This window comes from Aspergillus steynii, assembly GCF_002849105.1.
Source record: "Aspergillus steynii IBT 23096 chromosome Unknown P170scaffold_8, whole genome shotgun sequence".
Lineage (NCBI taxonomy): Eukaryota > Fungi > Ascomycota > Eurotiomycetes > Eurotiales > Aspergillaceae > Aspergillus > Aspergillus steynii.
In genome coordinates this window covers 314,811-335,219 of record NW_020194405.1, presented here as the reverse complement: position 1 = coordinate 335,219, position 20,409 = coordinate 314,811, and the positions used below count along the sequence as shown (strand labels likewise).

The 20,409-nt window shown below is 53.9% G+C and overlaps 9 protein-coding genes across 9 annotated transcripts; 5 read left to right on the top strand and 4 right to left on the bottom strand.

Annotated features, from left to right (window-relative positions):
- The first annotated feature begins 340 nt into the window (after positions 1 to 340).
- P170DRAFT_467482 (valine--tRNA ligase) lies at positions 341 to 5,822 on the top strand. Its single transcript, XM_024852483.1, has 6 exons — positions 341 to 776; positions 888 to 998; positions 1,102 to 3,111; positions 3,170 to 4,147; positions 4,500 to 4,566; positions 4,657 to 5,822. Exons 1-6 carry the CDS (start codon positions 755 to 757, stop codon positions 5,639 to 5,641), a joined length of 4,173 nt encoding a protein of 1,390 aa, XP_024700085.1. The 5' UTR covers positions 341 to 754; the 3' UTR covers positions 5,642 to 5,822.
- A 329-nt stretch (positions 5,823 to 6,151) lies between these two features.
- P170DRAFT_512933 (Tim17/Tim22/Tim23/Pmp24 family protein) lies at positions 6,152 to 7,312 on the top strand (the record flags this gene model as incomplete). Its single annotated transcript, XM_024855039.1, has 6 exons — positions 6,152 to 6,166; positions 6,219 to 6,334; positions 6,429 to 6,455; positions 6,515 to 6,728; positions 6,793 to 7,016; positions 7,067 to 7,312. 6 exons carry the CDS (start codon positions 6,152 to 6,154, stop codon positions 7,122 to 7,124), a joined length of 654 nt encoding a protein of 217 aa, XP_024700084.1. The 3' UTR covers positions 7,125 to 7,312.
- Positions 7,313 to 7,725: 413 nt separating this feature from the next.
- Positions 7,726 to 8,914, top strand: P170DRAFT_440023 (uncharacterized protein). Its single transcript, XM_024849974.1, has 2 exons — positions 7,726 to 8,321; positions 8,407 to 8,914. The coding sequence occupies exons 1-2, from the start codon at positions 7,757 to 7,759 to the stop codon at positions 8,799 to 8,801; spliced, it is 960 nt and encodes a 319-aa protein (XP_024700083.1). The 5' UTR covers positions 7,726 to 7,756; the 3' UTR covers positions 8,802 to 8,914.
- A 29-nt stretch (positions 8,915 to 8,943) lies between these two features.
- Positions 8,944 to 11,242, bottom strand: P170DRAFT_366910 (acetoacetyl-CoA synthase; the record flags this gene model as incomplete). The annotated part of the gene is made up of 4 exons (XM_024844780.1): positions 8,944 to 9,102; positions 9,183 to 9,523; positions 9,594 to 11,079; positions 11,129 to 11,242. The coding sequence occupies 4 exons, from the start codon at positions 11,240 to 11,242 to the stop codon at positions 8,944 to 8,946; spliced, it is 2,100 nt and encodes a 699-aa protein (XP_024700082.1).
- A 307-nt stretch (positions 11,243 to 11,549) lies between these two features.
- On the bottom strand, positions 11,550 to 12,120 carry P170DRAFT_479327 (uncharacterized protein; the record flags this gene model as incomplete). The annotated part of the gene is made up of 3 exons (XM_024853660.1): positions 11,550 to 11,635; positions 11,688 to 11,884; positions 11,957 to 12,120. 3 exons carry the CDS (start codon positions 12,118 to 12,120, stop codon positions 11,550 to 11,552), a joined length of 447 nt encoding a protein of 148 aa, XP_024700081.1.
- Positions 12,121 to 12,691: 571 nt separating this feature from the next.
- Positions 12,692 to 13,510, bottom strand: P170DRAFT_512931 (uncharacterized protein; the record flags this gene model as incomplete). The annotated part of the gene is made up of 1 exon (XM_024855038.1): positions 12,692 to 13,510. Exon 1 carries the CDS (start codon positions 13,409 to 13,411, stop codon positions 12,692 to 12,694), a length of 720 nt encoding a protein of 239 aa, XP_024700080.1. The 5' UTR covers positions 13,412 to 13,510.
- A 412-nt stretch (positions 13,511 to 13,922) lies between these two features.
- P170DRAFT_391153 (MDR family MFS transporter) lies at positions 13,923 to 16,077 on the top strand. The gene is made up of 4 exons (XM_024845932.1): positions 13,923 to 14,208; positions 14,299 to 14,636; positions 14,698 to 15,157; positions 15,212 to 16,077. Exons 1-4 carry the CDS (start codon positions 13,990 to 13,992, stop codon positions 15,962 to 15,964), a joined length of 1,770 nt encoding a protein of 589 aa, XP_024700079.1. The 5' UTR covers positions 13,923 to 13,989; the 3' UTR covers positions 15,965 to 16,077.
- A 143-nt stretch (positions 16,078 to 16,220) lies between these two features.
- Positions 16,221 to 17,452, top strand: P170DRAFT_440021 (ureidoglycolate hydrolase). The gene has a single exon (XM_024849973.1). It carries the CDS (start codon positions 16,263 to 16,265, stop codon positions 17,076 to 17,078), a length of 816 nt encoding a protein of 271 aa, XP_024700078.1. The 5' UTR covers positions 16,221 to 16,262; the 3' UTR covers positions 17,079 to 17,452.
- Positions 17,252 to 20,306, bottom strand: P170DRAFT_367259 (mismatch repair ATPase MSH1; the record flags this gene model as incomplete). The annotated part of the gene is made up of 2 exons (XM_024844800.1): positions 17,252 to 19,861; positions 19,947 to 20,306. The coding sequence occupies 2 exons, from the start codon at positions 20,304 to 20,306 to the stop codon at positions 17,252 to 17,254; spliced, it is 2,970 nt and encodes a 989-aa protein (XP_024700077.1).
- Between the last annotated feature and the right edge of the window lie 103 nt (positions 20,307 to 20,409).

The following is a 20,409-nucleotide window of genomic DNA, read 5'->3' as shown; positions in this document are numbered from 1 at the left end:
CATATCTATCTGCACGTCATCGGTAATTGATGCGTCATTGACCGGCGTGAGGGGCTACAGTTTGGTGCTTATATGATTCTCTCTGGGCTTTCGTTTCAATTAATGCATTGTGAATTTCACCCCTTCTCCTGGCCTTATCGTTATGCAGATCATATAGATGAAGTTTTCCTGCTACTAACATAGATGAGTATTCTCTGCCAGCCGGCGTGTGCGTAGAGCTTGGTATGTTTAGTGTTTATAGGTTGTATAGTAGATCGTCCGTGCAGTACAACCACGGGGGACGGGGCTGCTATCGGCATATCAGTCACGTGACATGACTCACTCGACTTCAATATTTTTGGCTGGAGAAACAAGTGGAAGTTCACCCGCCAGAGCCACAAACAGAATCTGGGCAGCCATGCTTGCAATTGAGGCCTGACACCGAGACTGGCACCAGTCATCCCGTTCCCTTCGAGTCATACGCGATCGCTCCTACTCCGACAGCCTCCAGCGACCTCCACCGCGACCCAAAGCTCCAATCATTCTCCACCGCCGGCCTCTCTCAGGGCCCCGCACCGCCAATTCTCTGATTCGTTCCATTCTTTGCTCTGCGCGCCAGGAAATTTAATTGCCCGCCGTGCGCACAACGACCCCTCCCCCTCCTTGCTCTCTATCGCCGTTGGAGTCACCGGTGGTCAAGATACTTATCCGGCAGTTCGTGGCGCGATCGGCGCCCTGGAGATTCACTCCTCCATTATCTCGATCATTTTCCAGGATGTCTGCTCCCCAGAATCCCGGTGAGTTGCTTCTTGCTTCTTGATTTCCTCCTCTTTTACTATGACTCAATGGTGTCGAAGTGTGGAAAATGGCGCAAATGGCTAACAGTGGTTCTGGTGCTTCTTTTTTAGCTGGCGAGCCCGCGGCTCCCAAGATTGATACTCCCCCTCAAGCCGATGAGCAAACGAGAAATCAGGACCCTTCTGCCGCCGCGCCTCCCAAGGTGAAATCCGAGAAAGAGTGTATGGACCCTCTCGTTCCCCGTGCCCCGTGCCCCCGCGGGGCCTAGACACGCCATGTTGGGGCCTGGTTGATGTGATCTGACACGTGCTTGATATCCTCTAGTGGAGCGTGAGCGAAAGAAGGCCGAGAAAGCGAAGAAGTTCGCCGAAAAGCAGGCTAAGGCTGCTGCGGCCAAGCCCGCCGCTCCCAAGGCGGACAAGAAGGCCGGCAAGATCGAGAAGGAGAAGACTTCCGATGCCTACGATCCCAAGATCATCGAGCCCGGTCGCCTCGAATGGTGGGAGGAGAAGGGCCTCTTCAAGCCCGAGTTCGGCCCCGACAACAAGGTCAAGCCTGAGGGCTACTTCGTCATCCCCATCCCTCCTCCCAACGTCACCGGTTCTCTTCACATGGGCCATGCCCTCACCAATGCCCTCCAGGACACCATGATCCGTTGGCAGCGGATGAAGGGTAAGACCACGCTGTGGCTTCCGGGTATGGACCACGCGGGTATCTCGACTCAAAGTGTGGTCGAGAAGATGCTCTGGAAGAAGGAAAAGAAGACCCGTCATGACCTTGGTCGTGCGGCCTTCACAGAGAGAGTGTGGGACTGGAAGCACGAGTACCACGCCAACATCAAGAATGCTCTGCGCAGAGTCGGTGGTTCGTTCGACTGGTCCCGTGAGGCTTTCACCATGGACCCCAACCTCTCCGCGGCCGTCACGGAGACCTTCGTTCGTCTGCACGAGGAGGGCATCATCTACCGTGCCAACCGTCTTGTCAACTGGTGTGTGGCTCTGAACACCTCTCTGTCTAACCTGGAGGTCGAGAACAAGGAAGTCGAGGGTCGCACCCTGCTCGACGTCCCCGGATACGAGAAGAAGGTCGAGTTCGGTGTCCTGACTCACTTCTGCTATGAGATGGATGGCACCAAGGAGAGAATCGAGATTGCCACCACTCGACCGGAAACCATGATCGGTGATAGCGGTATTGCCGTCCACCCCGACGACAAGCGCTACCAGCATTTGATTGGCAAGTTTGCCAAGCACCCCTTCGTGGACCGCCTGCTTCCCATCGTGGCCGATTCCGAGGTCGACCCCGAGTTCGGTACTGGTGCTGTCAAGATCACCCCGGCCCACGACTTCAACGATTTCAACCGCGGAAAGGCCCACAACCTTGAGTTCATCTCCGTGATGAACGACGACGGTACCTTCAACAAGAAGGGAGGTCCCTTCGCCGGCATGAAGCGCTTCGATGCCCGTTACAAGGTTATCGAGCTCCTGAAGGAGCAGGGTCTCTATGTGAAGTGGGAGCACAACCCCATGAAGATCCCGCGCTGTGCCAAGTCCAACGATGTTATCGAGCCCATCTTGAAGCCTCAGTGGTGGATGAAGATGGAGAGCCTTGCGGAGCCGGCCATCAAGGCTGTCGAGGATGGTGAAATTCTCATCCGCCCTGAATCCGCCTCGAAGAGCTACTTCCGCTGGATGCGCAACATCAACGACTGGTGTTTGTCCCGACAGCTCTGGTGGGGTCACCAGGCTCCCGCTTACTTCGTCAAGATTGAGGGTGACGACGGTGACAACAGTGACGGTAACCTGTGGGTTACCGGCCGTACCGAGGAGGAGGCCCAGAAGAAGGCCGAGGCTAAGTTCCCTGGCAAGAAGTTCGTTCTGGAGAGAGATCCCGATGTTCTTGACACGTGGTTCTCGTCTGGCCTGTGGCCCTTCTCTACCCTGGGCTGGCCTAACAAGACCCACGACCTGGAGAACTTGTACCCCACGTCCGTCCTGGAGACCGGCTGGGATATCCTCTTCTTCTGGGTTGCTAGAATGATCATGCTCGGCATTAAGATGACCGGCAAGGTCCCCTTCAAGGAGGTGTACTGCCACTCTTTGATCCGTGACTCCGAGGGCCGTAAGATGTCCAAGTCGCTGGGTAACGTCATTGATCCTTTGGACGTGATGGAGGGTATTGAACTCAATGACCTCCATGCCAAGCTGCTCCTTGGTAACCTGGCCGATAAGGAGGTCGCTACTGCTACCAAGTACCAGAAGAAGGCCTTCCCCAAGGGTATCCCTGAGTGTGGTGCCGACGCCCTGCGTTTTGCCCTTGTCTCTTACACCACCGGTGGTAAGTGATCACTATATTCCCTGATCGCCATTCGATAATTGTTTTTAACTCTTCCCAGGTGGCGATATCGCCTTTGACATCCAGGTTATTCACGCCTATCGCCGTTTCTGTAACAAGATCTACCAGGCCACCAAGTTCGTTCTTGGCAAGCTGGGCGACGACTTCAAGCCTCAGGCTACTCCTTCCAAGACTGGCCGGGAATCTCTCTCGGAACGCTGGATCTTGCACAAGTTCAACACCGCTGCTAAGGAGATGAACGATGCTCTGGAGCAGCGTGAGTTCTCCGTTGCCGCCATTGCCGTCTACCAGTACTGGTACAGCCAGCTTTGCGACGTGTTCATCGAGAACTCCAAGTCTCTCCTGAACCCTGACGCCCCTGCCGAAGTGCAGCAGTCCGCCAAGGAGACCCTCTACACCACTCTTGAGGGTGCCCTGACCATGATCCACCCCATCATGCCCTTCGTTACGGAACACCTCTGGCAGCGTCTGCCTCGCCGCGCTGGCGACAAGACCGTCTCCATCATGACGGCTCGCTACCCCGAATACCAGGCTGAGTTCGACGACACCGTCGCTGAGACCGCCTACGAGCTCATCCTGAACACCTCCAAGGCCGTCCGGTCCATCATCGCCCAGTACGAGCTCAAGGTCAAGGGCGACGTCATCATCCAGACCTACGATGCCACCAGCCACAAGACCATCTCGGACGAGATCGCTAGCATCAAGTCTCTGGGTGGCAAGTTCCTTGGCGAGCTCAGCGTGCAGGGCCCCGAGATCACCGACCGCCCGGCTGGCTGTGTCGTGACTCCTGTCGGTTCTTCCGCCGCCGTCTACCTCCGCGTTTCCAAGGAGGTGGCTCTTGAGCAGGAAGAGAAGGCCAAGGCCAGCCACTCGCGGTCCCAAGAGTTTGTGCGTCGTCAGCAGCAGCTTGTGGGCTCCCCCGCGTGGCAGGAGAAGGCCAGACCCGAGGTGCGTGAGTCGGAGGAGAAGAAGCTTCGGGATGCCCAGAGCGAGTTGGCTCGCCTGGAGGAGCAGATCCGTGAGTTTGAAAAGCTGCGGATAGAGTAGATTAAACGAGAGCCTTATATTTTTTTCTTTAGTTAAAATACAAAGATTTGTTTTTTCTTTTTTTTCTGCTGGGCAAATTTTCCCCAACCGGGAGTAGTTTGGGTTGGAGAATTCTGCGTATTTATTGACCGAGTGAGTCCATGCACATTTTAAGATTATTTAAAAGCACCACATTTCAACTCCCATCGAGAAGTGATTAATTCTGAATTCTCATACTGGAGAAAGTCGAGTGTTGATCCCCATTAAGCTTATCGATAAGCGGCGCCAAGACAAAATTTCCGCCAAAACTTTTCGCTCCGCTTTTTCTTTTTGGATTTTGCCAGTCCAGCAACCTCATCACATCTTTCTCTCCAGCGAGCAGACTGCCTTCGTCATGATGCTCAGAGAAGTGTAAGTGCCATATATCCCCCGGTCCAGCCTTTTATTATGTACAGTGTGATCAAGATGCAATTTGCTGACCCAGGCCCTTTTCTGCGACAGAAAACCCAAGAATCCGCGCACGGCGCGCATTCTGAAAGCCAAAGAACCTCAACTCATCGAACCCCCCAAGCGGACTCTTTTGATGCACGGCTCGAAATGTCCGCTGCCCCTGCACACCGTTCTCAAGACTTTCCACTCCCTGACTCGCCCGAACTCCGTCCTGTTCCACAAGAAGAATGAGAGCATCCACCCGTTCGAGAGCGCCGAGAGTCTCGAGTTCCTGGCCAACAAGAACGAGTGCGGCATCGTCGTGTTCGGCAGCAGCAACAAGAAGCGCCCCAACTGCGTCACCCTGGCCCGCATGTTCGACTCTAAGCTCCTCGACATGTGCGAGCTGATGCTCCTCCCCAACCCCGACGGCGAGGATATCCCCGCCATGAACAACCTTACGATGCACGTCGGCGTGGGACTACGGCCTCTGATGCTGTTCTCCGGCAGCGCCTGGGATGATGCTACGTCGGCGCCGCACGCCCTCGTCAAGAGCATGTTCGTGGATATGTTCAAGGGCGAGACCTCGGATAAGATCGACGCCGAGGGACTGCAGTATGCGCTGATGCTGAGCGCCGATGAGCCCGCCGACGGCCTGGCCCCTGTGATTCGTCTGCGGTGGTACAAGATCCGGACGAAGCGCAGCGGCCACAAGCTGCCCCGCGTGGAGCTGGACGAGATAGGCCCCAAGTTCGACTTCAAGGTGGGCCGCATCCAGGAGGCGCCGCGCGACGCCATGAAGGAGGCCATGAAGCAGGGCAAGCGACCCAACGAGGAGATCAAGCTGAAGAAGAACATCACCCTGGACCCCATCGGTGACAAGATGGGCCGGGTGCACCTGGCCAAGCAGGACCTGGGCGGATTGCAGACGAGGAAGATGAAGGGATTGAAGCGACGGGCCGGCATGGAGTCCGACGAGGAGCAAGGGGACGAGGACATGATGGATGTGGACGAGATCTCGGAGGACGAGGGCCACAAGCGGGCCAAGGTAGCATAAAGGATTGACGTTGCGACGCATAATTTTGTTTTCTCTTTTCTTTCCGTTTCGCACCCCGGCGTTTTCGGTGGATTTGGTCGACTGACACCTCGTTGAGAGATATATGAACCTGCTCGTGGAGTTGCTGTGTATAGACACTACCCTATGAAAAGTGATATCGAACAATACGAGTCTATCGTCTAGACAATCTCTGTATTCTCCCTGTAATCCGTGATATTCGCTGTTCTGCCTGGCCACGTGACCATGACGTTGGCTTCTCACATGCCGAGGAACTTTTGGCGGATGCTGCGATGCCCTTAAATGCCGACTCTCCCCACCCTCTTCTCTGCCCGCTCGTCCGTCGCTGGTCTTCGGAACTCTTTTTCTCGCTTGTTTGTCATTCTCTCCATTCTGGGTTCTATCCTCCAGCTCATGATCCTCACCCCGTTGGCTGTTTCTCTGTCGGCGAACTAGTCTCCGACTACTGCTGCCCCGACCGACCTACCGAGGTCCCGAGCGCGCAAAGACACCATGGATGCACTAATGGTAGGATACATCGGCTGTCCCGACTCACGATACGATTCTGATTGCTGTGTAGTCTCGTCTGGATGCTCTCGTCACAAACCCTGATCTGGCGCCGCTCCTCTCGTTAGCAAAGGGTGTGCGAAATGGCGCAGTCTACGGCGCAAAAGTGCGGTTTCCGCACGCTCTGGTGTATGTCTTTCTTGTCTTGTCTCATTTGGGCCTAAGGATATTGGGGTATACTTTTGGAAAGCAACCGGCTAATTTATGGCTTCTTCTTGCTTAGGATGATATTTCTCTTTCGGTCCGGAACGTAAGAAGGTCCTCTTACCCGATAAACTGGGACCTCGGTATACTGATGCAGATGTGCAGCATCCGTGAAAAAACTAAGCTTGTCCTGAAAGCCACGCGCCAACACGCTCGGAACCTAGCAACCTTCGCATTCATCTATAAGAGCGCGATGATTGTCCTGCGCAGTGTCAATCCGTCCGCGGTCGGGAAGGAGGGTCGGTATGATAGTTTCTTTGCCGGTGCGCTGGGAGGGTATGCGGTGTTTGGTCGGCGCAAGACCAGTGTCACCCAGCAGGTAGGCAAATTGCTGAAAAACGGTGTTAATATTTGGATATGACTTGCTAACTGCGGGCTGGCAGATTGTCATTTATGTCTTCGCTCGTGTGGTACTCGCTATGGCGAAGCTCTCCGTGGAGCCCGGCATGCACCCTTTCTCCTCCCTCATCACCCCCGAATCGCGCTCCGAAATCCAAAAGAACGCATGGCCGGTCTTCGCCAGTCTGAGCTGGGCGTTCGTCATGTACCTTTTCCGCTGGTACCCCGAGACACTGATGTCGAGTCTGCGGAGCAGTATGGTGTATATGTAAGTTTTGGTGTCAACTTCTCTTGCAATCTCTGCTAATCCATCTATAGCTACGCCGACTCGGATCACTGGGACTCGTTCCGCAACCTCATGATACATAACAAGTAGATTTCTCGGGCTCGGTGTTTCCTACTATGTCTTCTGTTTCGACGGCGCGGTGTTCATAGTTTGTTCTTCTCTGAAAGGGGCGTATAGAGTTGGGTGCATACACGTCTATTCTTTTTCTTTTCCACCTTCACTTCTTGTCAATGGTTTAGTGTATTATGATTAATCCATCCGGTTGAAACCGATCCTACATGATCATTATGGCGTGTTTGACCAACTGTACCGTGGAAATCGCAAGGAACTGCTAACACTCGCAGAGCGAATAGGAGTCAATCTCCGAATCAGTTTGAGTTACCATCGGATCTATACTCCATCTCGACTCTCTCCACAAGCTTCAGTTTATATCATGTTGATGTGAAACGTCTTTCAGCATGAACTTGCCGCATTGCCGTTTTCAACTATTGCCACCATCCGAATCATTAATAGCCCTTATCGTCGCCATATTGATACTCGATTTAGTCGCTTTTTTAAACACATGGCCTCCTTCGGTCTTGTGCCTCCTTGACCTGACTGTCTTACTGATCGGTTGCTACATAGCTTACATATTGTTCCTGCTCTACGAGGGCTTCAAGAACAAAGTCCCCACCCACAGCCTTTCTCGGTCCGACGAACAGCGGGAATTCGACTTCAAAACTATGAGGGAAGAGGTGATCGATCGCAAAGGGGACATAGTCATCACTGTCATTCCTCCCGCCATCCCACCCCTCTACATCTTGGAGCCCACAACCACCAACCCCCGATGTTTCAAAGTCTCCTCCAAGACCTTGACCCTCGGTTCGAAATATTTCCAAACCATGCTGAACCCCCGCTGGTCGGAGGGCAACGAGCTGCGCGAAACCGGCACCCTCAAGCTCTGGCTCCACGATACAGGCCCAGACACGTTCGCCATCCTCCTCAATCTTCTGCATTCTCGATTCAGGCACATCGGCACGCTCTCGACCATCGATCAATTGACCACGCTCGCCGTCCAGGTGGATTACTTCCAATGCGATACCATCTCGGCGGCGTTAAGCCAACGTTTGATCCAGTGCCTGGATCAGAGTCGCACCACCGTCGTGACGACCGCCGATGCCCGCTGGGTGCTCGTCGCCTGGATGCTTGCTGACTCCAAGCTGTTCAGTAAAGTCACTCGGGCCATTCAGCGCCAGATTCAAGGGGAGTTTGATTCTCTGCGTCTCCCCATCCCTCCTACGGTACAAGGTAAGTCAGCCAAGCCAGTCCTTTACTGCACAAACACAGCCCCGAGTTAAATCGAGAGTCCATTCTCACTTCCCCTTCTCCACAGCCGCCATCAACAAGGGCAGAAGCAACGCCATCGCCGATATCCTCTCTGCCCTCTCCGCCCGTCTGCAGCGTCTACAATCCGGCCCAATCCTCTGCGGCTTCATGTGCCACTCCTTCAAGCTGGGCGCGTTCATACGCCAGCTCACCGACGCGGGCATCTACCCCGGGGACTTCGCCCCCGGCGAAGACCAGTACGACGGTCTTTCGGTCGATGGGGTTCTGGACGCTTTAGGCCAGATCAAAGACTACACGTGCGTTGGCCGGGACGAGCGTGGGCGTTTGACCTCCCTGGGTGGTCGGTGTTCTGGGTCTTGGGGTAGTGGTTTGTCGGAGCTACAGAGTGTCCATACAGGGAGGCCGGGGGGGTTGGTGCTGAAGAAGTATCGGACAAGCTAGCTGGTTAGATGGTGTAGGTTAGGGTAAGGGTAGAGGGAGGGGATGCGCTGGGTGCTGTGAGATGAGGTTTATGTGTCTGTGTTCTTGTTTATGATTCTTCTCTAGGTTCTAATTAATGGGTTGTTTGTTTGCCCGACTCGACTCAGAGTTTGCTCTTCGGCTCGACGAGTCTTTCCACCTCCACGAATTGGTAGTAGAATTCCAGACTCTGCGGGTTCAGCAACGTCCCGGACGCCTTGATCTTCCGCCCAGATACAATCTGCTTCACCGGTAACTCGACCTTTTTCAAGTTAACCGTCGTCTAGTACAGTCAGCACAAGCACTCTCCCAATACAATCCTCCTAGTAGTAGTCGATAGTAGGACCAGGACAGAAAACATACCGGAATCTCAGGCGTCTCAAAAACATACTTGGGCACATGTCTCGCGCTCAACGCCTTTCGAATCGCCTCTTTGACGCGCCCCGCCAGTTGCGCGCTGAACTCGAACCCCGGCCTCATGAGCACGAACAGCATCACGGCCTCGTCGCTGTCCTGCGGTCGTCGCTGTCCCACGCAGATCGAATCTGCGATTTCACTGGGAAACTGCGTGTCGAGGACGTTGTAGATCTCGCTGGACCCGAACCGGATTCCGGATGGGTTCAGCACGCCGTCGGAGCGGCCGAGGAAGAAGATCTGTTTCGTGACGGGGTGGATGCTGATGAAGTCGCCGTGGGTCCAGACGTCTGTTTTTGGTGGTTAGTTTAGGGTCTAGGTGAGCGAGTGAGCGAGAAAGGGAAGAAGTGCAGTGCATACTGTCAAATCGGGCGAAATATGAATCGAAATATTTCTGCGCCCCGTCTTCGCCGAGGAATTTCACCGGCATGGTGGGAAACGCCGCCGTGGCTACGATCTCTCCCGGGGTGCCGTCGGGGACTTCACTGCCCTTAACGCCTGAAGCACCCTCCTCGGCCTGGTCGAAGACCGCGATGGGGATGCCCAGGCTGGGTCCCTGGCATCCACCGACATATAGAGGCGAGAGCGGGTTCTCGAGACCGAAGCAAGCGGCCAGATCCGTGCCGCCAGAGATATTGGCAAGTTGAGCGTGCGCGGGAAATCCGTCGTCATAGAACCATTCGAACAGGGACTCCGAGAGGACCATGCCGGTGCTGGTCACGATTGACAAGTTGCTCAGGTCGGTGATCTCCCGGGGTCGAATGTTGTGCTTGCGCAGCTCGTGGAGGTACCGTGGGGAGGTGCCGAAATGAGTTACTTTGTGCTCGCCCAGGAGCTGGATGAGGAACTTCACATCGGGGAGGAACGGGCTCCCGTCGTAGAGGATGGATTTCCCGCCGAATGTCAGGCCCGCGATGGCCGAGAGGTACATGATCCAGCCGGTGGTAGTGTATTGGAGGACGGTGGACTTGGGCCCGTGGTCGCGGTGCAGCCGTGCTTCTTTGCTCGCGTTCAGAAGATATCCGCCCACGCCGTGCACGATGGGCTTGGGTTTCCCGGTGGTACCGGACGAGTACACGACCAGGAAGGGGTCGCGGAATCCGATACGGACGAACTCCAGCTTGTCTGACGATGCTTTGGAGAGGAATTGAGACAGAGGCTGGGTCTTGAGCAGTCCACTCACGTCTGCTGGCTGCTCGAAGCGAGGGATGGAAACTACGCCTTCAAACTCTCGGACGTCTCGAAGACCATCGACGACGTCCTTGATCTTTGACCGCAGGTCGATCCGTTTTCCATTGTAGATCGCGGCGTCGTCCACAAAGACCCATTTCGGCTGCAACTGAAGCAGTCGGTCGAGGATTCCTTTGATCCCCGTATCGGTCGATGTCGAGGAGAAGAGCGCACCCAGAGCCGTCGTCGCGAGGAGAACCACGAGCGTGTCGATGCTATTGCTAGCGACAACGGCCACCCGATCTCCTTTGGTGACCCCGGCTGCTTTCAGGGCTTGGATCAATTTCCCTGTCTTCGCTCTCAATTGACCCCAGGTAAAATCGATAGATGGCTCAGATCCACCCTCGCGGATTTGCGTTAGGGCAATCTTGCCGTCTTCCTTGTTGAGGGTGGTGATCTTCGAGTGGCCGTTGGCTGATTTCTCCGCGGTGAAAAGCATGTTCTCGGCGAAGTTGACGCGGATTCCATTGAACCAGTCAGGAACGCTGTCGATTCGAGCTGTCTCGTCGACGACGGACGTGTAAGTGCCTTCGTGGATGATGCTGAAGTAGTTCCAGGCAAAATCCCAGAAGGCTGCTCGGTTGTTGATGGACCACTTGTAGAGAGCATCATAGGTCTGGGAAAGTTAGAGCAGAGCCATACACAGTAGTAGAATTGATTCATACTGCGAAGTTTAGGTCTTTTTGTTCTTCCAATGCCTTCTTGAACGCCCACATCTGGGTGGACTGGGGATTCGGGTGCTCCCATAGTTTCCTAGGGAGTGTCGATGGAGAAGTCATGATTGGGTGGGACTGAGAATTCGACTCGAAATATGAGTTTTCAGGTTCTAGATATGTCTTCTCAAGATGAACCGGTAGATTCTAGATATACGCCAGTAGAAGTAGAAGCAGTTACTCATCAGGGGAGAAGAGAAGCCTCGGCTGTCCAGCGGAATTCGGCTGCATTTCCGCAATGCGGGGAAATGCTCTGGTCAGCCTGCATAGTGACACAATTGTAATCAGAAAATCTCAAATCTGGATTTAATATCTAGAAGGTACTGCCATCTAATTCCTTTTTTTTTTTTTTTTTTTGGCGTTAATCATAACTCTACTCTTCCGCCCATGCCTGTCCGCTATTGTAAAGCTCCTCCGCCGTCAAATCTGCCACTTCGCGTGGCCTTGTCCTTACTCGCCCTATATTACTGATTTAGCTATTATTGCACTCTATATATAATGTCGAACTGACCCATTTTGATGTACCGAAGACTCCTGCCTACGCAAGCGCGTAGACACCACCATATGGCGGACGCCGCTCTTACAATGATGGCTCCCAGAGCCTTGAAAAGTCCCTGGGAGGGAGCCCTCTTCTTGCCTCCATGGCTTATCAACTCCTCCGGACTTGCTGCCTTATACGTGATTGGCAACAGGCTTTGGCGGGCATGGCTTAATTGCAGTATTAGCACTGATATAGCCATTTTCAAAGAGGAGAAATATAAGGAGGAAATAGGTGCATACTGTCTGTAAATCGACAGCCCTATGGTATAGAGCACAAGCGCCAAAAATACCCAGTAAACGGGGTTTAGGAAGTTGAGCATGAGTGCATCATGCCGGGTGTAAGTCGGTGACGGTGCCGCCGACGGCGCGGGCAGGGGAAGTGCCGGCATTGATGGCTCGGCCATGGTGATAGTAGTGAATTTATAAAGTTTCTATAAAAAGGAGTAATGGATTCTCTCTAACGAATGTCTATTTGGAACGAGCGAAAATTGTTGCAATTATTACAGTGCTATCTACGGTAATCCCTGTGTAGTTGGAAAATATTCCGGATAGCCTCTTTAATATTATTTCGAAGAAAGTGCATTCCATCTCTAGATGAGTTAGTCTATTGTTATATCAAACAAATCATACCGTCGGCATACCTCGTGTGGCATTGAATACCATAGTAGCCGATGGTGTGTACCAAATAGAGAAAGGCTGATCGCATTATGCCCGGGGATGCTTATAGAAACTCCTGGATAACAGTACACTTTCAAAGGCTTGGGGTTCGAATGATCAACCTATGGAATCATATAGATGTGACTGAGCAGCAAGATCACCAACTCTCAGAAGCCATCTACGAAAAGAATCTGTTTGTACTGTCAAGGCGGATACCGGAGGATGTAGACCGTCACTTCCTTATTTGGCAGGTGGAAGAATCATCGTGGAAGAGGATAGCCGGAAGGAATCACGTCATCCTGGTTTTCTTCACTTTGATCAGGGGTGGCTACTCATTGGGCCTATTCCCCAAACGGTAGAGTTCATCATCCTACCACTGTAAGAGGTCTCGCATCGCGTTTTCATGTGGAAGGGGACAGGGTAAGCCTCTTTCATATCTGTAATGGGCTGTGGGAACCCCCTGGCCTTCTCGCAGCATCCACAGGCAGGCGTGCAGTGGCCTAGATGTATGAATCGGGCATTGGACCGTGGCTTTCTGCAGCATTGGCAGTCTCTGCCGCAGCATCCCCCTCTCAAAGCACAATCCCACGTCATGAAGGGAGTCATGTACCACGTATCGCGTGAGAAACGATAAGAGTGCAATGCCCGGAGAAATGGACCGTCCCATCGGCGTAGCTGGTAGCTCAGCAACCTGCCAGAGACATAGCGATACTCTACATCCAAGCGGCGCAGTTCCTTGTTGATCTCCTCCATCCTGCGGTTGGAGAAATTGGCGAAGATCCCTAGGTCTTGGATCAACTGTCGTCGCTTTTCCTGGAGGGCTGCCTCTCGTTGTACCACGAATCGTATCCGATAGCTATTGCGCAGAAAGTCGTGGAAGGCTTGCCATTTTTTCTCGGACATCCCGAGGATTTCATGCTGTCGCTTCCGTAATTTTTGCGCGTCTTCCCATCTCCCTTTTTGTTCCAGCCTGTCTTCTCTCTTCTTGAACAGTGGCTGCAAGGGCCATGCGAGTGCCCATTTGAGGTGCGTCAGCATCGTGGGGTTCGTACGAGACGGTTCGTTCCTGACTTTCTTGTTGTATGCGCTTCCTGTCAAAGCTGGATCGAGTCATTGGTGGATCTGTCTGGATCGGGTTAATGCGAATATTTGCAAGAGAAAAAGAAAGAAAATAAAGAATTTAATGAAGGATAGAAATGGGGTAGAGAGTCACTGGCAAACTTTGCGTTTCCAGGGTACAGTCTTCATCCCGTCTAGATCCCGTCAGTATGACTGCCTATCCACGAGATCGAATAGAGATCGAACAACTCGTGGATTCCTTCGCCGCTACCGGCCCATAAGACTTTGCTTCTCCGTTTAGCCATCCATAGATTCTATGATTTCTCATAAATCAAAACAAATGTTGGCTGAGGAAAGAGAAACGGGCCAATCAGACGAGCCAAGAAGTCATGCCTCAGGCTGCAGATCGAGGCAAACGCAGCAAACACGAGGCGTCCGAATGCGAGACCGCAGATTATTTGCCAATATTGGCTGATCCCATCCTCCCTGTCTTCGCTGGCTTGGATCTCCTTTTCTCCCTCTCCCTTGCTATCCTGGGAAAGGGACTGTCCGGCAAGATGGGCACTTCAGAGACTCGCCTCGAGATACACACCCCGGTTCATCGGGAGCCACAGCCAGCATTCTCTGATCCGTTCGGAGAAAACCAGCGCAGAGAAGAAAGCATGGCGTCCACTGAGCCCGAAATAGGGGCCGACGTGCAGGAAAATCGCTCAATAATAGGATCAGAAAAAACTCGCAGTCGGTTGAAAATTTTCCTCATCATGATTGCCCTTTCGGTAAGTAGATCTGTTGCACGCGCGCCAATAAAAGCCCTAAAGCCCATGGACCTGGAGATCGGCCCGGAAATATATTGACTTCGGTTCTAGCTAAGCCTGTTCATCTCTGCGCTTGACCAAACCATCGTGGCCACTGCAACGCCTACAATCTCTGCCGAGCTGCACTCGGGAACGGGCTACGTCTGGATCGGAGGCGCCTATCTCATCGCCAATGCCGCCAGTTCGAACATCTGGGCCAACTTTTCCGACATATGGGGTCGCAAGCCGATCCTCTTGTCGGCGGTTGCCCTGTTCTTTGGCGCCTCCATCATCTGTGCCAAAGCAGTTGACATGTCAATGCTGATTGCAGGTCGAAGTATACAGGGCATTGCAGGTGGTGGATTAATCCAACTGATCACGATTACCATCTCCGATCTTTTCAGTGTCAGGTATGCTCAATTGTACCCGTCGGAAACCTCGTTCGGGCACTCAGGATAACAATGTGTATAGACTTCGCAGCCTGTTTCTTGGACTCATTGAGTTTATCTGGGCAATCGCAGGCGCCCTGGGGCCTCTGGTTGGTGGTTCATTTACCGAGACTATCTCCTGGAGATGGATATTCTGGATCAATCTGCCAGTTTGTGGCACTGCCTTTGTTCTGCTTTTCCTGTTCTTGGATATTCACAACCCCAGGACCGGGGTTATAGAGGGGATCAAGGCCGTCGACTGGTTTGGCAGCTTCTCCATCCTAGGGCTGGCCGTCATGGTCCTCCTTGGTCTGGATTTTGGCGGAGACATCTTCCCTTGGGATTCACCCAAGGTTATCTGTCTGATTGTCTTTGGATGTCTGATGACACTGATTTTTATCTACTGCGAAAAGCGCCTGGCAAAGTATCCGCTCATGCCCCTGGGCATATTCGGGAAGCGATCGAACATTGCCTGTTTTTTCGTTGCCTTTACGCATGGTTTTGTAAGTCCAAGAAAACCGATTCTACGTGTCCATCCGTTTCTAACAATTGCACAGGTCTTCCTTGGGGCTGAATACTATCTCCCGCTGTACTTCCAGTCTGCCCAAGAGGCTAGTCCCTTCCGCTCGGGTCTTTTGATCCTGCCCTTCGTTCTGACCGAAGCTGCTTTGAGTCTGGCAGCTGGTCTTATTATTCACAGTACCGGCCGATATCTCGCAGTGGTTTGGGTCGGCACGACCCTGGTCCTTCTCGGAACCGGATTGTTCATTGACTACGACGCCAGCTCCTCCCTGGGCAAGATCATCGGCTACCAGATCGTAATCGGCATGGGATGCGGACTTCTCTTCTTCCCGCCTCTCCTGGCTCTCCAGAGCAACGTGCGACAAGACGAGACCGCGTCGGCGACCGCGACCTTCGGCTTCATCCGGAACATGGCCATGGCGATGTCGGTGGTGATCGGAGGCGTGGTCTTCCAGAATAGCATGGACCAGCGCAAATCCGCGCTCCTTGCCTCGGGCCTCTCGTCGACGATGATGGAGGAATTGACCGGGTCCGAGGCTGCCGCCAACGTGATGCTCATTCGGTCCCTGGACGACCCACTGCAGCGGCAAGCGGTCAAGAATGCATATGCATGGAGTATGCGCAACATCTGGATCCTCTATGCGTCCTTGGCGGCTGTGGGGTTCCTGGCCAGTGCATTTATCACCAAGCAGCATCTCAGTCAGGAGCACGTCGAGACCAAGACTGGGCTGAGGGAGAAACAGTCTCCGGCTGAGTCCCGACAGGAGACTCCGCCGACTGAACTCTAAGTGGGGACACAATCGGACTCTACTAGACAATATGGAATTATGTATCTAATCTTTGGGGATATACTCGTTGCCGAGGCATTTATTTAGCATAAATATACTCCTGACCAAATCGCTTACTCGATCAACGTTAGTCATTATCGGCCTCTTCCGGATCAGCTTAGCGTGCACGTCCTCAACGGCGACTCCCGACGGACGCTCTCTTTCTTTTAAACACTCCGGTGTACAAGGCTGGTCCTTGTCTCGTTTCTCTCAATTGTACATTCTCAACCTGAAATCTACCCATCACTGCCAATCCATCATGGCCCCCATTCTCTCCTCCCCTCCCCCATCCCTCCATCTCACCCCCGAACCTCTCACCCCGGACTCCTTTGCCCCGTTCGGTACCGCCATCGTCTCGCCTCTTCCCCGCCATCTCTCCGCACCGCCAACAGACTTGTCTTCTCTCCCGCCTCACAACCCGTCTCCCGAGCTAGCCAACCAGTCCTCCGCACTTAAATACAGCCCCGTCTCTCCGCTCCTCGACCACTATGCTGGTCGATGCCCGAGTGGTCGCGCCGCCTCCGCCCGCATGAGCATGTTCTGCTGCTTTCCGCGACAGCTGCGAACGGTGCAATCGAAGCTTTCCAGCACGAAGACAGAGACACCCGTCTTTGACGTGCGCATCCTCGAACGCCACCCCTTTACCACGCAGACTTTCATTCCTATCGATTTATCGAGCCAGACGCATGCCGGCACCCGGGGTGGTGGCGCGGACGACGCGCAGGACGAGCCGTTCTATCTCGTCGTGGTGGCCCCCACGCTCAAGGGTGAGTCTGTCACCGCGCAGACGGAATCCGGCCCCACCACTATCCAGGATACGCCGGATTTGAAGAACTTGAGGGCCTTTGTGGCGCGTGGCGGACAGGCGGTCACTTATGGAGCTGGGACGTGGCATGCCCCGATGGCGGTGGTGGGGAAGCGGAGGGTCGATTTTGTGGTCGCGCAGTTTGCGAATGGGGTTGGGGATGAGGATTGTCAGGAGGCGGCGTTTGGGGAGGGCATTGTGGTGGAGTTGGGGGAGTCGAGCACCTCTTCGAGCTCTTCGAGGGGAGGGAAGGTCGTGGCGAAGCTGTAGGTGGGTGTGGAAGTATAGGAGGAAGGTAGGAAAAAGCAAGGGTATGGAATGTTGGTGAGGGGGGATCAAGGAACCCAAATTGAATTAAGTGGTATCTGGAACTCTTCAAGCAGACGATATTGTACATATTTACATGCATACGAACGAACGAACGAACCGACACGACTGGCTTCTCAACAGCTTCCCTGTATGCTTTGTCGGACGGCCCGGGCCATATCGATGGTCTCCGAGGGTAGACCTGCCAGCTGGGCCACCTTCAAGGCGTGGGACTCGCGATTGACCCCCTTGCGGAGTCGGTGGACGAATGAGAATGACCCCGAGGGCGTTTCCTTAACGTCCGTGCAGTATCGGCCCAGCGCCCCGAAGTCTTGCGTCAGGTCTGCAAGGGTGTGGAAATGGGTCGCGAACAGTGTGCGGCATTGGTTGCGGTAATGCAGGTGATGCAGGCACGCGAAGCTCACCGCCGTTCCGTCCTCCGGCGTCGTCCCGCGCCCGACCTCGTCCATGATCACGAAGGAGCGAGGCGTGGCCTGCTTCAGGATAGTGGCCGTCTCGAGCATCTCGACCATGAACGTCGACTGGTCCCGGAAGAGGTCGTCGGCGGCCCCGATCCGGCTGAAGATTTGGTCGACGATCCCGATCTCTGCATACTCGGCGGGCACGAACGACCCAACCTGTGCGAGAATGGTGATCAATGCGTTCTGCCGGAGGAATGTGCTTTTGCCGGCCATGTTCGGCCCCGTTATGAGCCAGATGCGTTCCATCCTGCCTAAAAAGCAGTCGTTGCTGACGAAGCGACGCCCCTGCTCCTCAAGGCCGAGCTTAACCGTCGGATGTCGTCCACCCACAATCTTGTGGTTGGTGCTATCTGTGAGAATGGGCCGGACGAGATGCTGCTCTTCTGCCAAAGTCGCGAAGGAGCACGCAACGTCCAGCTCGTCCATTACTGCGGCGTTGCGTCGGATCTTCACAAGGTTCAATATCACCTCTCGGCGTAGACTCTCGAAGATTGCTTGCTCCTCTTGTCGGATTTGGACTTTAACCTGATCGGTTCGTCCGCCGAGTTCTGCCCAGGCAGGGAAGTAGAAGGATCGGGTAGACTTGGTTGATGAGATATTTCGCGTGACTCCCAGTTCCTCCAATGCCTCCTGTGAAATCTTAGCGCCCTTGACATGGCAGATATGCCCAAGACCAGGCGTCCATTTGAGGGACAAAGCGGACGACCCGACCGCCTCACGGAGTGACTGGGTCAAAGTAGTTTTCTCATCCTGCAATTCCGCCAGTGACTGATGGAGCTTGCTAAGTGCTGGGCTTGCATCGCGCCTCATGATCCAGGATTCAACGTCAGATGACTCGTCGGTCGCGGCATTTGACCGATCGCCAGTTTTGGATCTCACTTTCTTCGGCAGCGCTTCTAGATCCGACGGCACGCCCTCGTTTAGAGCCACCTCTTGTGCGAGCGAGGCCGCCTCCGCAGCCGTGTCGTCGTCGATTCGCTGCTTCTGCTGAAGACTTTCTTCGTCGATGGCTGCCAGAATCCTGTCTGCCAGCGCCGACGGTCCATCCAGGTGCAGTCGATTTACCATCGTCACGAGGCTGAGGGCGGATTGGGAACTGCGGTCGTTATGAATAGAAGTAGACATGGCGCTCCTGATCTCTTTCGATGCCTCAATAGCCCGAGACAAACATATCAGATCATCGGGATCCCCTCGTCCCAGGGTAAACTTCTGAACTAAGCGTTGAGAATCGTAACTGCGTTTCAGTAACTGCATTACGCTATCACGCAGCTCATTGGCAGAGATTAAGCGTGAAACAAGGTCCAGTCGCTCATTGATTACCTGTAAAGAAGTGGACGGCGATGTCAAGCGATCTCTCAAGAGACGTGCTCCGCTTTTAGTTGACGTACGGCGTACTGCATGGAGCAGACTGCCTTTCCCAAACCCATCGCGAGCCGATTCGAGAATTTCTAAGCTGCGTAGACTATTACGATCAATATTCATTGATTCATTCAAGTGGCGACGGCGTGGGGGCTGAAGTTTCATGTTTAGCCCTTGAAGCTGCACTCTGATATACTCCAAGAGGCTTGAACCGGCAGCCACTTCCTCTCGGGTGAACGATTCCATTGCCTTCGCGTCAATGGGCGCTTCCAACATAGAATCCCACTGGGCCATTGGCAAAATTCCATCCCGGAACTGAAAAAGCGTCATCAGACGCTGGTCGTGCCCGATCAGCAATTGCAACTCCTGTCCAATCAGATCCTTAAGGCCTTGGTCAACCAGTATCTCACGCGCACCGATTCTCGCAATGGCCGACGGGAGCGACTGCGCTGTGGTGTACTGTGTAAAGAAGTCGCCTGTCGAGAGATCTAGCCAGGACAGGCCTACATGCTGTGATGCAGACGACAGCACATGTTGGTATGAGCCTCCATCAGGGTGATGCTCTAACTGCGTTCGCAGCGCCGGGATGTCGATGTATATAGCCAGCAAGAAGTTGTTCTCCGAAGGGTCCATGAACTTCTCGTCAATTAGTGTACCAGGGGTTATGATTCTGGCCACTTTCCGATCAAACAGAAGGCCTCCCGAGCGCGTCCTGTCGTCCGTCTCATTGGCAAACTCCTCGCTAATTGCTACGTATTTGTTGAGGTCCTGCACGAGTGTCTTTAAGAAGCGATCTAATTGGAAAAAGGGGAACCCTGCCATGGGCACGGGACCAGCACTGGTCTTCTTCGAAGCAAGCTTCAAGTTTAGCAAAGGGGCGAACTCTTCGGCTTGCTCAAAGTAAAGCTGGAATCTGGTCAGACATTTGCTTCATGTCACGTCATTTCACCTTGTTTTAATATCCAGGCCTACTCGGCATCGATATCCGTACCTCATAAAAGCCTCCTACTCTTGTCAAGATCACACAGTTCTTGAATTTCTGCATGTTGTTTCGGTGCCCTTGCACGACTGTAGGGTAGCGCGGTGCATCGTCCACGGTATCGACAAACGGCTCCAATTTAAGCACGCCTTGCGGTAGGTCCTTCAGCTTCACAGTCGATTTTGTCTTCGCGCCTCTCCTGAATGTTACGTAGGATGTCGGGATAGGCGTCGCGACGCGCAGCGATGGGCGGGCGACACAGGAGCTGGTCGTGCTGTGCGCATGGCGATACGAGCGGGAAACATCGATCCCAGTCGTCGAGTAGGAGCGGAAAGAGGTCAGCCGAGGGATGGAGGAGCCATTAATGCGCATGGTCCCGAAGTCAGAGTGTTGTGGAAGGTTGGAGAATGAATTGCCCGCGTTGGGACAAACGCCGCGGGAGTGCGGTGATGTATACCTCAGGCTGCCACTCGCC

Excerpts from the sequence above, each read along its gene's own strand:
- P170DRAFT_440023 (XM_024849974.1), top strand. The coding sequence starts at position 7,757 with ATGAGGGAAGAGGTGATCGATCGCAAAGGGGACATAGTCATCACTGTC. Across the intron at positions 8,322-8,406 it reads CATCCCTCCTACGGTACAAG|CCGCCATCAACAAGGGCAGA; the intron begins GTAAGTCAGCCA and ends CCTTCTCCACAG.
- P170DRAFT_467482 (XM_024852483.1), top strand. The coding sequence starts at position 755 with ATGTCTGCTCCCCAGAATCCCG. Across the intron at positions 777-887 it reads GTCTGCTCCCCAGAATCCCG|CTGGCGAGCCCGCGGCTCCC; the intron begins GTGAGTTGCTTC and ends CTTCTTTTTTAG. Across the intron at positions 4,567-4,656 it reads GTCATGATGCTCAGAGAAGT|AAAACCCAAGAATCCGCGCA; the intron begins GTAAGTGCCATA and ends TTTCTGCGACAG.
- P170DRAFT_391153 (XM_024845932.1), top strand. The coding sequence starts at position 13,990 with ATGGGCACTTCAGAGACTCGCCTCGAGATACACACCCCGGTTCATCGG. Across the intron at positions 14,637-14,697 it reads TCCGATCTTTTCAGTGTCAG|ACTTCGCAGCCTGTTTCTTG; the intron begins GTATGCTCAATT and ends CAATGTGTATAG. Across the intron at positions 15,158-15,211 it reads TTGCCTTTACGCATGGTTTT|GTCTTCCTTGGGGCTGAATA; the intron begins GTAAGTCCAAGA and ends ACAATTGCACAG.
- P170DRAFT_440021 (XM_024849973.1), top strand. The coding sequence starts at position 16,263 with ATGGCCCCCATTCTCTCCTCCCCTCCCCCATCCCTCCATCTCACCCCC.